We start from the raw sequence: 14,976 nt of genomic DNA, 5'->3' as shown, positions 1-14,976 counted from the left end.
GAAACAAACAAAAAAGAAAAATAAATGAACAAAAAATGACTTTATATATGATTCAACAAAGCATGTGAAGTTACGCAAGTTCTCATGCCAAAAATTTGCATAGATCAATATGTATTTGTGGATCTTTTTGAAAATTCGCATATTTGGAAGAAACTTCGCATAGTAGGAGCATATATATATGCCCAATTAGTTAAGTCTTTGTGAATTTTCGAGGTTTGGGTTTAAAAGGATGTTTACAAATATTATTATGTGCGCTTCTTGAGGTCCACAAAAAAAATGTGTGAACCTCATTTTAAGTGAAAATTTGCGATACCCAACGAGCAAAGCGATATATCGTGCGAACTTTGTGAGTTTCACACATACGAAGGATTTAACAAAGTTGGCTATTTGCGGTTTTGGTCATCGAACGGATTTTAGCAAATTGTGAGCATCATTTTTACCGTGTTGTACGATTATTTTCTGTTTCTCAAATGGTCTGTGGATAAAATAAGAACTTTTCGTGCATAAGCATTCATTCCTCTCTGCTTTTAAGGATCACCAAAATTCATAATTTATTGATTCAATTCTTAATTCTTTCATATTATGCCTAATTTGATCGTTGTATTAACTTAGACAATAGTTTTTACAATAGTTTTCCTAACTATTACTATTTTCGTATTTTTATTTTTAATTATTTTTTTGGACAGTGAACCTCAGGAGGTTTGAAACATACGCCCCGTTTCAAGTCTAATGGCTTTGCCTTGATCAATTTTCACCATTGAGGGGTTGTTTGACACGCAGGGACAGACCGGGCGCTGTCCCACGTTTGCACGCTGCAACAGAACTGTTTTGGACAAGCATAAATGGCATCCCACGCACAGCACGTCAACATGGGACGCACCAGTCACACCCCCAGTGAGAAACAGACAAATGCCGCTTGTTCTGCCAAACCGGCGTTTGTCCGGTGTTTGATACACAGCCTGGAAAAAAAATCGTTATGTTCCAAGAAAGTGAAACAACGCCCTAACGAATCATATGGCCTTCAGGGACACTAAGGTGAGGAAATGAGACGAGCAGCTCCTTACCCTGACCAGTTTGGAGCTCCGCCAACAGAACCACAAGCTGCTCACTAATGCCACACGACCTTAACACGAATAAAGGATGCATGGCACCTGGCTCATCTTGGTGAATACCGTTTGTTTGAAAAAAAAAATGATCACACAATGGTGTAAAGCAATTGGTTGAGGCACCTGGCTTTGAGAAGAGGTGGTCAGGTGTTCCAATTCTTGGTTTTTATCAACATCCAAACGAGATAACTTCACTTGGCTCCGCTTGTCACAAGCCCGGCATTTCAACCCAAGCTCGAGCTGAGATTCACCTTAAACAAGTCCGACTGAACCTTAACAGGACAAGCTTGGCTCATTCAACTTGTTTACCAACCCTTATTTGGACAAATCACTTTGGCATCCCATCCCCAAACCCCAAAACAAGACATGGTACATGATACGAAGTTCACGCAATCGAGATATCACACGACAAAATTTTAAAAACACGAAAAATATATCAATCCATTGGTAAAATGGCTTCTAGGACTGAACACTAACAAAATTGAGAAAGAGAAAGTGCAGCAACCTGCAACTTACATTTAGCTTTCCATCCACTGTTAACTTTCTATTGTCTAAAAGAGGCGGCCAAGAAATGGACCCTGACCTGATCTCCCCCACCCATCCCTCACACGTGCGCCACACACATTATGAGACAAAATCACCTCAAAACAAAAACAAGTTTGCAACTATTTCTCAAAAACTCATTATTCAACATGTTCAGAAACAATTAAGTAATTTCACTATTATGTAAGAATGCATCAGCCTAGACACTACGTTACATGACAAGAAAATGCCATATCTAACAAATGAAATCTCGAAATAAATGGATAAAACCATCGGAAGTGAGAAGCACTGTACACTTTGAATAAAGTAGCCTATGATGAAGGCAAACACAAGCGCAACATATAATATGCCATGCTTTGCTTTCTCAGTGCCCCCCAGCAGCTGTCCGTCTGAGAGCAGATAGAAACCCACCACCTGTTGACTTCTCCTTGCGTCGATCTTCGCCATCATCTCTAACCTATTAAAGTAAAAAGTATAGCATTTAGTACCGCACTATACAATAATGAAATGTGAGCTTACAGTTGCAGTTAAACCTCTTTGGCTATTCGCTGCAGAATCACAATGATTTCAGAGAAGTCAGGCCTCAATGTCGGGTCCTGCTGCCAGCATCTTTCAAGCAGTTCTGCAAGCTTTGGATGAGTATTCTTTGGAATAGTTGGTCTTAGTCCCTAAAATCCAACCAGGGTTAGAAGAATTCATTTGTACACTATTAGGTAACCCACAAAAGAAAAAAGAATGGCTGCTAATTAACATGCATGTGGTGCAATCATAACAAAAAGGAAAGATATAAAAGCAGGAAGATAAAATCAGTATCACAGATACATGCCCCATGCTACATTCAGCTTTCTACTTTTCAAAACCATCATGTGACATACTAATTTATTGATCACCTGTTAATTCAGTTTTCATTAATTTAATTTTTAGCCAATAATTCTAAGGCACATTATCATGAGAGAGAGAGAGCTTCAAACAGCAATGGTGTAGCAACATGATGAAAATTTAAACCACAGAAGTAATTGTTCCATTCAAAATCCAACACACAAATCAGAGAGTGAAGAATTGAGGCATATTGGTGTTGTTACCATTACATGTTCGACAATAACTTTTGACATTATATAGATTGACCCAGCAAACCAGTAGAGACCACATAAAATGCAGTGGTTGTTGCATCCTACCAACACAAATTTACACCTGATATGCATTTTTTTTGCTTTTCAGTCTAAAGGACTTGGGAAACATCGACTCTGAAGACTAGTTTTCTGGATCTTTTAGGAGTATATGGATGCAATTTTGAACAGATGGCCAACATTCTCCACCCTATTCAGTACATCCTCGTGTAATAAAAGCACAGCATACACTACGTTCAGGGAAAAAGAGAGGGAAATAACAAGAGCCATCGTCATAATTTACAAAAGTGGAAGGATGTCAAAGTACAAAAAACGTTCCTACAAGCCTGTTACGCAAGACAGGTGCACACCAACATGGCTTTTAATTTACTATGCTCTCACTCATTGATACAATCATCTATGCACAGAAGGCATCAAAATTCTATCTGAAGTTCTCCAATTCAGTCAGATCTATGTACAAAATCTGAGTTCGTAGCCATGCAGAAAATGATAGCTACTGACACACTGAGAGAACTTATAATCAGCAACACAGAATACAATTTTCTAGATACACAGGTTTTGAGTATAAACAAAAATATCTGATATAACTTGTGTGTGTGTGTGTGTGCACGCACATGTACTTGTGTGTGTGCATCTGTGCATGTTAGTGGGGCGTGCACACATGTCAGGCATCTTATGACCCTGATGAACAAAAGAAAGAAATCAAAAGATCAGCCTTAGGCAATTAAAACAGGTGCAAGAAGGCATGATTATGCATTCATCTAAAAGCTCAATAAATGACAAGCATGTGAAAACGGTTAGAACAGAAATACCTTTTGCACTACACCTACAGCCGCTTGCAATGGGGTTAAGTACTCATATGGAAGCTGAAAACCATATCACAATTTGCTAAGCATCCAATTCTGGAAAGCTTCATGTAAATATCTAATAGAAGGCCTATACAAATTGCAAAGAGGCATTCCAAAGCAAGCATGTAAATTAATTACTTTTCAAAATGATTTTACCTTTCCTGTCAATAGCTCCCATAGCACAATCCCAAAACTGAAAACATCTGCCTTGCGGTCATAAGGATTATGCTCTATAACCTTAGGGAAGCCAAGAAAAGAACAAAGAAAGAGTAAGGATATCTGAAACAGATGACCTGATCTTATCTGAATTAGCAAAAGCAACATTCCTATGATGAAAGTAAATCAAGCTGGTAATCATATAGGTATATGTTATCTTCATCATATTATGTAGAATTAGGGGGCCTTTTTGCATAGTTTGTTGGAAATGGGTTTTGGATATATGTTAAATCTAACTTTAAAGCATTCACATTAATGTTAAGCAACATTCAACTGATTGAAATGATGAAAACACCCTAAAAGATCATGACATTTTTAAAAATATGTAGTCACTTTTAAGGGTACATTGGGTCTTTTGTTAGGAGGAAAAAGAAAACATCAAACACATTTTTCCAAAATGTAACAGAGGATAATTTTTAGTTTTCATTTTGAAAAATGAATGCAAATATTGTACCAAAAAAGAATACGCTGTCTCGATTGCCCCATGTCAAAGATTTGAATAAACTTTGCAAAATAGAAGAGTGCAAGTAAACAAACTACCTAAGAACAATTGTATGGGAATGCTCAAAATCTAAGTAAAGGAAATGCCACAAGAAACTGAAGATAAAGAAAACAATAAGCTGTTATAGAAAAAGAGAAAAAAGCAAAAAGACATTTCTAATAAGGAATTTGTGCAACATATTTTGGATTTCAACAAAAAGTATACCCAAGCAAACATCTGTAGCGTAGTGCATGTGTGCAGAATAAAATAAAAAGGATCAAACCTCAGGTGCCATCCACCGGTATGTTCCAGTCTCTGCAGTCATAACTCCAGATTGAGTTTGCACCCTAGCAACTCCAAAATCAGCAACCTTGACAACCTGCAAATGAAGCTTCAGACTTTTCAGGTACATAATTTGACAGCAGCTTTAGAGATGTGAAGAAAAAGTGAAAAGAGCATAACAACCTTAGTTTTCCTCTTGTTATACTTGGTAGTCATGGGCCACTTCAACTAGTTTAGGAAATAGGTAGCATGAGTTGACATAAATCAGCAACATAAGATGCATTGGAGGCATTTACACCATAGTCATAGGTATCACCGGCAAAATGAAAATATCAACTATATAAATATTTTTTTTTGGAAAAATGATTTAAAATTTATCGAAATATTTTCAAAAATAATTTTATAGAGACATTATCACAATAGTATAACAAAAATATCATGATATTTTGGTTACTTTTACTTTATTATTTTTTTATATTTTAAATATGTTTTTCTTCTTTATTTTATACTGTTTTACTGCTTTCTTTTATTATAATTTAGACATGTGTATTTTATTATATAACATTATTTTCTTATTTCTGCTATTTTTATACACTTTTAAAATTTTTAAGTGCCAAGATTTTTCTGAGATTTTATCAACTAAACCTACATCATGGTAAGATTTTCCTTGCCAAGATATAGCCGAAACCAATATTAGAAACTATGATTTACACATTAAGCCATAAAAGAAATGTATCTAGGTTCTTCTTCAAATAAATAAAACAACAGAATGGGGAGATATTGAAGGAATATGAGAAAACGATACATGTAAAAAGAGACACAGGCAATTGCCTGAGCAAGCTATGTAATCTAACTACTGAATCAATATGGGGTATGAAGCAATCATTTCATGCAATAACCCTGTAAAGATTCAGACAAAAAAACAACGCTTCTTACATAAAAACCTAAGTTATTCCCGTTAAAAGGCACCACAGTTTCAAACGAGGGTGACTTTTGGTGGAAAAGCTATCCATAGGCTTCTGCCTTTGATTTTACTATTCAATTTAGTTCCATTTATATCAGGAAATTTATGGGCTTCAAGCATATATGAGTGACAGACAAAGGGGAGAGCATTAAATAAACAACCACGAAACCAAATAACAAACTTCGGGTTTCACATAATTTTTTACATGAGCAACTTCCTGTTTTTGTCAGGGCAACATTGCAGCCCAAGGGTAAACAAACAGAATTCGGTTGATTATGGGATCAAAATGAAAATAAAATTCTATTTAAATTTTTGAAGGATAAGATGGGTCCAATGGACAATCGAACTCATATTTTCATTCATTTTGCTGAATCCTAATGATAACAGGTCCAAACTGTAACTTCTGATCTTGGATTTTATAGCAAGTAGTTCAAGTAGCCCTTTCACTTTCCACATTACAAACAACTAAAAGCTTGAGATAAATGAAACCACAAGAAAATAAAAACAAATGTCAAATGAAACTTTAAAAAAAGCTTTTGCTTTATTTTTTCTCTTTATCATTGCAGAGGCTTTGAAGAAAATGAAATCAAGAAGGGCAGTTGGCCCAGATGGTATACCTATCGAGGCTTGGAAATGTTTGGGAGAGAAAGGTTTAGAATGGTTGACAAATCTTTTTAACAAGATTTGGCGGACAAATAAGATGCTAATGAGTGGAGGAAGAGTACTTTGGTGCCTCTATATAAGAATAAGGGTGATATACAAGATTGCACAAACTATCGTGGTATAAAACTCATGAGTCTTACTATGAAACTTTGGGAGAGGGTGATTGAGTCTAGGTTAAAGAAGATTGTCATGATATCGGAGAATCAATTTGGTTTTATACCTGGAAGATCAACTATGGAAGTTATACATCTTCTTAGACAACTTATTGAGAGAAATAGAGAGAGAAACAAAGATTTGCATATGGTTTTTATTGATTTGGAGAAGGCTTACGATAGAGTACCTAGGGACGTTCTCTGGTGGACAATGATGAAGAAAGGTGTTTCTCTCAAGTACATTCGTATAATTAAAGATATGTATGAAGGAGTAGTAACCAATGTCCGCACTTGTGGAGGGGTGACAACCAATTTTCCTATAACGGTTGGGTTACATCAAGGATCTGCTTTAAGCACTTTCCTATTTGCTATAGTGATGGATGAGCTTACGAGATCAATTCAAGAAAATGTGTCGTGGTGTATGTTGTTTGCTGATGATATTGTTTTGATTGATGAGTCTAGAGCTGGAGTTAATGCTAAGTTAGAATTATGGAGACAGACATTGGAAGCAAGAGGTTTTCAGTTGAGTAAGAGTAAGACAGAATACATGGAATGTCGATTTAGTAAGCAACGAAGTAGTGATGGGAGTGTAGTGAAGCTTGGTGAGCACGAAATACCGGTGGATGATTCTTTCAAATATTTGGGATCTATCATTCAAAAGTATGGAGAAATTGATGAAGATGTAAATCATAGGATAAAGGTTGGGTGGATGAAATGGAAGAGTGCAACTGGAGTGTTGTGCGATCGTAGAATGCCATTGCGGTTGAAGGGAAAGTTTTATAGGACGACTATTAGGCCCGCTTTACTATATAGTACGGAATGTTGGGCTGCCAAGAGACATCATATTCAAAAAATGAATGTAGCTGAGATGCGTATGCTGAGATGGATGTGTGGAAATACAATAAAAGATAAGATTCGGAACGAGGAGATACGTAAGAAGGTAGGCGTTGCACCCATTGAAAATAAGATGAGAGAGAATCGTTTACGATGGTTTGGACATATTCGACGAAGGCCTAATGATGCTCCAGTTAGAAGGATGGAGAAATGGGAGAATATATTAGTTAAAAGAGGTCGGGGTAGGCCTAGGAAGACATGGATGGAGGTGATAAGAAAGGATATGAATGCTTTGAACCTCACCGAGGACATGGCATTGGATAGAAATGAATGGAGGAGAAGGATTCATGTGGAAGACCCATAATGATTTTCTTTGTTGGTTCATATCGCCGACCCCAATTGTTTTGGGATGAAGGCGTAGTTGTTGTTGTTGTATCATTATGTTGGTTATTATGTTCTTATAAAAATCAGATGACAAACTTGATTTTTTCTATGTTAATTTCAAACAGTTTAAGGAGTGACTTCCATAAGCAATCAGACCTCAAACTTGGTCGGATGCCCATTCTATTATGAGTCATCAAGACTTTAATCAATGACATTTGGCTTTCCTTAATTTACAGAAAACACACACAAAAAAACAAAACATGCAATTAAGTTATCATTTTTTTTGAAGTCATCATCATAAGGTCTCAATGCAACTCTACTTATCAATTTTGCAAGAGAATAAAATTCTAAAATTTTTATCACCGTTTGTTCTTCACAAATTTCACAAGACTTTTCCATTATCCCCCCTTGTTTTAACAACATAGAAATTATTCACCATTTTTTTATTGGAATCTTGGGATATTCCCCATTAAGTTTCAATCCCCTTAAGTGCCAAAGCCACTTTCATGGTCCAGCTATCTAATTCAACCAAGTCATTGACGGTTTCTTTGCTATGCTCAAGACAGACCAAATCCACTTGATGCAGATCACAGACAATCATCACCACAACATTTTCCCTCCTCATACAAAACTTTCACTGACTCTAATCTTCAATTTACTTCTTTTTAATGCAATTTTCAAGTTATTACATAACTCAAATTAGAGCAGATTACACCTAAATTTCAGATTCGAAGACTGGGAAAATTAGGATTTTCATATTAGAAAAAATGCAGTCAATAATTATTGAAGAGATAACTACTTGACAAGAAGTCGCTAGATCCTAAAAAAACAAATAAGCTATGCTGGACCGCGGGTGTGGGGTACAAAACTGTATGTCTCAATCACTGAATCTCAATTACTCACCTGGACTTCAGCCGCCTGGATAACATATATATATATATATATAGGAAACAAGTTTGCACTTGCATTCTCAAGTTTATACACTATTTTGCAGAAAAAAATTTCCCTTTACGGTATTAAAAAATTATATTTGCCCTCGCTCTCTATCTAACATAGAATACACATGTCAATATCTGCATCAACAATCATTACAGTAATGTTGGTGGACACTAATTTTGACATAGCAAACACTAGTAAATGTAGGGGTGTCAACGGGTCAGGTTTGGTTTGGACCCAGGTGGAACCAGACTTGGACCAGATTTTCGGGTATGGTATCGGGTTTGTACCCATGTCTAATCAGGTCTACTATAAGAGAATTCATACCTGGACCCGATAAGAACTACATGAACCAGACCCAGACCAAAACCGGTAAAATAATATTTTTTGTCATTTTTACATTGAAAATTTGCAGGTCTTAATCGGAACTCGGGTCGGGCCCGGGTCTGGTATAAAATTTCACAAACTATGCCCAGGTCCATGTAATAATCGGACCTTCGGGTCTGGACCCGGGTCTTAATTGGGTCTTCTTATTTGTCACCATACCCGGACCCTATAGGGTTTGATCCGCATCGGGTCCGGGTAAAACCGACCCGTTGACACCCCTGATACCATGTAAAACTGGAGAAAGGAAATATTTTAATTGGATCTGAGCCATTAAGCACAACCCTACAAAGACCCAATCCAATGGAAAGCTGAGTTCTCACACCAAATTTTCAAAGTATGACAAAAAGATCAAGGACCCATAAATTAAGCAGAAAGGTAGAAAAAGGCAAGGTATCAAGAAAATCCAGCACTCTCTTCAAGGTCCAAGATAGAAATTGCGAGTCTTTTCCTTTTTTCAAACTTAACAATATGGATGTGCAACTTTTTCATACAATCAGGGATGAAAGGATTGGAAAACCTGCACAAGTTCTCTTAAATCCTGCATAAGTTCTTTTGCCTTTCTGAAAATCTCGCACATTCTGTTTGTACCTAGAAGACTTTTAGATTTAGATGTTTCAAAATCATGGTATGAAAAAGCAGACTCCAAATGCTGCATCACAAGGATACTCTACTTTTACTCCTGCAATGCAACCTTTATATATCATACTCGGTGGAGATCTTGACAGAAAAGTTCTGAATCCATATGATGTAATCCAGAAGAAATATTAGAGTGTTTTAACTTTCAAATTACTTTCATTTGGAAGAAAATTACTCTTTCTGATACAACAGAGTCGTAGATAGCACAAAAGAAGAAAAGAAACAAAATAGAAGGTGAAACACTACACAGAAAAGTGCTAAACCATTATCCATGATGCAGAAGCAAAAGAAAGCACCAATGTTCCAGATAATAAACCACAGATTAAATGAGAAATCATGAGTGCCAATATCAAGAGGAAAACAACTGCATTTCTGACAAAGAAACAATGGACTACCAACACGAGCATGCAAGCCATAGATAAAATTTCAACTAGAGATTATCTATCCAATAGCGTCGATATACTCATAATTTGCAGAATACAATCTCACCTCATTCTCATCCATCAGAAGATTGGCAGCCTTTAGGTCTCTATGGATTATATTATTCTGGTGCAAGTAATTCATTCCCTTGGAAACATCAATTGCCACTTTAAGCAATGCAGGCAATTTAAAAACACCTTTTTGCTTATGCAGAACATCATAGACACTTCCACCAGACATAAATTCTGAAGACGAAAGAATATGGAAAAGCTTCAACTTTGTGACAAAGATTAGAAATAGAAGGAACTAAGCTAAGTCCTTTGTGGAAATTATGAAAAATTGTACCTGTCACAATGCACAAGCTTGGAGGCTTGGTGCAAGCACCAATAAACTGCACAACATTTTTGTGTCGCACCTTTCTAAAACATGAGAAAAAGTTAGCAAATAATGTAAAAGTGAGACATATTCTGTCTACAGAGTTTAAGTCCAGACGAATCCACAAGATCACAGCAAAACTTGTGCTAGTAAAACGTCTTCTATTGAGAAAATGTTCCCCATATCTTAGTTGCAAACAAATACACAATGAAAGTTATATTTCAACAAGTCTGTGGTTTAGTGCCCAGATCATTTAGTCACAAGATAAACATGGACCAGTACATCTAAAGTGAATAATAACAGTCATGGTTCTTGCATGGCCAATCCAGATGGAAACTTAGCCAAGAAAACCAAAGGATCAATATTTCACCAAATAAATAAGCACAGAAACAACTGCAATCATAAAAATGCAATAATCACCACTCTTTTATATGGTCACATTCTGACTTTAGATTCACACACCAACAAACTGGACAGGAAATTCATGTTCCAGCATCATCCCAGCTAAATGGAAGCTTGGGAATTAGAGTAGGCATGCTCCTACGAACTTAAAACCAACAAATAATTAACTTTCTCTATATCTAATTGGCAGATATAACAGCATGAACAAACTCTGGTTTAGACTTCCCAGAGTAAGAGTCATGCATACTTATACAAGTGAAATGTATGCATCCTCCACAGGTGAAATGTATGCATCCTCCACAGGTGAACAAATATAAAAATTACATGATATGTAGACATATATCGAAAATAATTCAATATCCTTGACACACACACACACACACAACAAGCATGCATAATATGCATGTGTGGATCAACAAAATTCAAAAAGCAAATTACATTTTAAATAAGGACAAAATGGAAGGCTTACATTATATAAAATGCAACTATTAACAAAGTAAACTTTCACATTTGAATTGATAGATGTGAAACATGATTTCCAGCAACTAAATCATAGTAATGCATTCCTGCTGCCTGATCTACTTGAAAATGCATAAAATGTGATTCCACTCATTTATACCGCATGTGCAGCTTTGCACCCACACAAGATAATACCAGAGAGTTCTCCATACACACTCACCCTTGCTCCAACTTTTGGTAACTATAATCTACATATCATCCTTGCTGAAGCACTCAAAGTTTCCCCAATTAAAAGGGAGCATGAAAAAGTGAACAATAACAGAACTATCTCCATTTATTCAATGAAGCTTTCAAGCTGGAAATAGATTAAACTAACACAATACTGAAGCAGTAACTAAAAGTTAAGCAAAACCAAAAAGAGAACTTTTCTTTTCCTTGGTGTCTAATTATAACCAACCGGGTGCCATCCCCCATAAGACTGAAACCAAGACCCTTGTTTCAGGTTGGGTTATTTGTCCACTAACCTGAGATTGAGGTAAACTGACAAATACCATTCCAGGAGCTTCACTGCTTCCATCAGCAGCTTAGTTGCTTCTATCCACATCATCCCCAATACATTAATTGGACAATGAAATTTTCATATATTGCATGACTTTGTTCACCAGAAACCTTCATTGTGTGGTACTTATAGTAATTATTTGTAATTCACCATCATCATTTAGGTCGAAGAGCAAAGGCTGAGATTTAGTGCTCATTCCATGTGACTATCCCTCAAAAACTAACTCTATGGTCCCTATAGGTTAGACTCCACCTGGTATTATTTTGCCTCAAGCTTCCTTCTATTCTGCTTGTTCCTAAGAGTTGGTAATCATACTGGCAAAAGAGACAAACCACAAGTGAACAAAGATACACATATAACCTCCGAGAGTACCCTTATAAAATATATATGTATATACTGGCTATATCTCGCGATATTATAGGTTTGGTGATAAATCTTGAGAAATTCTCTGGGCTTAAAAAATATTAAAAATAAAAAAAATATCATGTTTAGACAATAAAATACATATATAATAAAAGAAATAAATAAAAAAATGTAAAATAAAGAAGAAAAACATATTTAAGATGTATAAAATAAATAAAACAGTAAAAATAATTGATAATACTGCGATATTAGCACAAGAATATCACAACATTCTTGTGATAATATTGTGATATTTTCAAAATATCATGATATTTTATTTTTAATATATTTCACAGAAAATACAGAGATAATATCTCAATATTTTGAAATTATTGTTGATATCTATGACTATGATATATATAATAATATATATAGACACACCCAGACACACACGTAAACATAGGATAAATATATATATTTGTTATTGTCTACACTCTTATTGGAAAATCATAGATGGAAGTTGTATCCACTCAATCTGACCTCATAGATATGTTCAGCATGGTTTTGTTTTCTGAGGATCACACTTTGGATCATTTTTTTATCTAAAAGTGTGACTTTTTTAGTCATGATTTTTTGGTATATTGTGGACCTTTCATTATTGAAGCCCTTGGAAAACCAAGTTACATGTTGCAAAAACATGATTCAAAACCTGTTTTCTACTAAAGAACATATATCGATCATGTTTATAAGGTTAAATCTACCAAAAAATGGAAAAACGTGAAAGACTAGCACGTGCACACACACACACAGATATATATATATATATATATATATATATATATATATATATATATATATATATATATATATATATATATATATATATAGGAGAACTTATCATGAACTAAAAAAGAGAGGAATGCTCAAGCATATAGTCCATTGAGGAGATAAGTAAATTTTTTCGTCCAGATATATTAAAATAAAAGTGAAAATCTGTTTGTCAATAAAGAGCACACCTCATGATAAAAACTTCCTGAGCAAACTCGCGTTGCATATCAACATCAACACGTTCAGGCTTAAGGACCTTAATAGCAACATCCTGACTACAGTAGCTTCCCCGATAGCTGAAAGTTGCGGGATAAACTTAGCATGAGTAAATATCAAACAATTAACCATGAATAGAAAGAAAAACACATATAACTTACAGATCACCATATGATCCAGATGCCACTTTACTCTCAAATTTCAGCAGTTTAACATCAATTTCCCAAACATCAGTCCCATCAGTTGGTATTTTTACATGTTCAAGTACAGAGTCTGATTCTGTTTTAACTTGGTCAGTCAATATGGGCAGTGCTTGAGGCTTTGACCAGGCTTGCTTCTAGAATGGACAAACATCAAAACACAGACAAAAAGTTAGTACACTGTGTGTCTGTCACCTAGATACACCAAAACATAGGCGACATCCCAGACATGGCAGATATACATACATACAACTCTGGTGAGGACGTGTAACCCACATCAATGAGTAGAATCCAACCACTTGGGGATTTTCAAGTAGATCAAACCATACAGATAGATTCAGAATGATATACTTATTATAAATAATGTTTACACCTAAAAATTTGGATGGAAAAAGTTATATTTTTAACAGTTGCATTTTGGTGCAATCTGCATCATCCAGTTCTGTCTTTAATTGTTCAACTCAAGGTTGCATGTATCGTATGATACATATCGTTACTATGAAGAAAATCGATACAATACACACTCATATCGCGATATGAGTGTGTATTATATCTGTATCATATGTATCATACAATATAGACCCTATATCGTATTTACAATACATGGTGTATCGTATGATACACTTTCGGCGCACTTTAAAAAGAGTAGAATCGTTTTTTTTTTTTTTTAAAGACCTCTTGATGGCCGATTCTCTCATTTGTGTAGAGGCCATTAGAGGGGTATCTACGTGACCTATGAGTCGTGACAGCGATTTATGGGCCAATCCATGGGTAAGGGAGAGTGCTTTTGTGGTTTGCTTTAGTAAGAGTGCATTTCCACCATATATAAATGGGGGGTTCCATATGTAGTAAACCCCCATATTCATGTGTAAATTGGGTGAAACAAACGACCCCTTATATTTGGATAGTTCAGGGCAAGTAGAGCTCTTAGGCATGTTGGGGAGGATGGATACCTTCACTCCAAATTGAAGGGTAACATTGTAAACTTGTAATTGATGGTTATTAATATCCATATAGGCACTGATAACCGGGTTGAGTGAGTGATGTAAAGCACTGACTGAAATGGATTTTGTATTTTAAGGACATTATTGTCAGTTATATCATTTTTTTGCAACTCTTCAATAAAAGAAACAAGGGGTTAACTAGTAGACCCATTCCTTTGGTCCAAAATACAACATCTTCCAACCCCGACCACCCTCTGATTCTTTCTTTGTTTTCCTTTCTTACAACTCTCTCTGCCATAGGAAAGGAGGTAGTTGAACCAAGGTTGTAAGTATAGTATCGTTACCCAAATCAGTCAAAACCAAAATAGGATACATATCGTATCGTAAAAAATCAGAATTTTTTAATAAAAATTTTCAAAAAAATCCAAAAAAACATGAAAAATCAGAAAAGACTAAAAAAAATTCTAAAAAAAAATCATAACACATGAAACAATGATGAATTGCACAAAATACAACTATTAAATCACATATGAAGCATTTATGTCTCTATAAGCTGCATAAGACATCATCAAACATCAATTGTCTCACAAGAACAATGCAAAATATTAAATATCTTGCAATTAAGAACATGCCACAACACTCATACTTTCATATTACATAAACAAAAATATT

The 14,976-nt window shown here is 35.4% G+C and overlaps 1 protein-coding gene across 2 annotated transcripts in view; it reads right to left on the bottom strand.

Moving 5' to 3' along the window:
- Positions 1-1,764: 1,764 nt before the first annotated feature.
- Positions 1,765-14,976, bottom strand: part of LOC149835796 (serine/threonine-protein kinase STY46-like) — a 66,341-nt gene continuing 53,129 nt past the window's right edge. Inside the window, exons 8-16 of one of the 2 annotated variants that reach the window (XM_090008752.1) lie at positions 13,322-13,497; positions 13,133-13,240; positions 10,325-10,398; positions 10,049-10,224; positions 4,605-4,700; positions 3,781-3,861; positions 3,589-3,642; positions 2,183-2,317; positions 1,765-2,106 (exon numbers count right to left, since the gene is read on the bottom strand). In XM_090008752.1, the coding sequence (XP_089864878.1) occupies positions 2,014-2,106; positions 2,183-2,317; positions 3,589-3,642; positions 3,781-3,861; positions 4,605-4,700; positions 10,049-10,224; positions 10,325-10,398; positions 13,133-13,240; positions 13,322-13,497 (993 nt within the window). In that variant the 3' untranslated portion in view covers positions 1,765-2,013. The remainder of the gene's footprint in view (positions 2,107-2,182; positions 2,318-3,588; positions 3,643-3,780; positions 3,862-4,604; positions 4,701-10,048; positions 10,225-10,324; positions 10,399-13,132; positions 13,241-13,321; positions 13,498-14,976) is intronic. The other variant, XM_090008753.1, reaches the window with a different exon arrangement.

This window comes from Nuphar pumila, chromosome 6 (genome assembly GCF_984573655.1).
Source record: "Nuphar pumila chromosome 6, dmNupPumi1.hap1.1, whole genome shotgun sequence".
NCBI classification, from domain to species: domain Eukaryota; kingdom Viridiplantae; phylum Streptophyta; class Magnoliopsida; order Nymphaeales; family Nymphaeaceae; genus Nuphar; species Nuphar pumila.
Note: the sequence above shows the minus strand (reverse complement) of the source record. Positions and strands in the feature narration are given on the sequence as shown.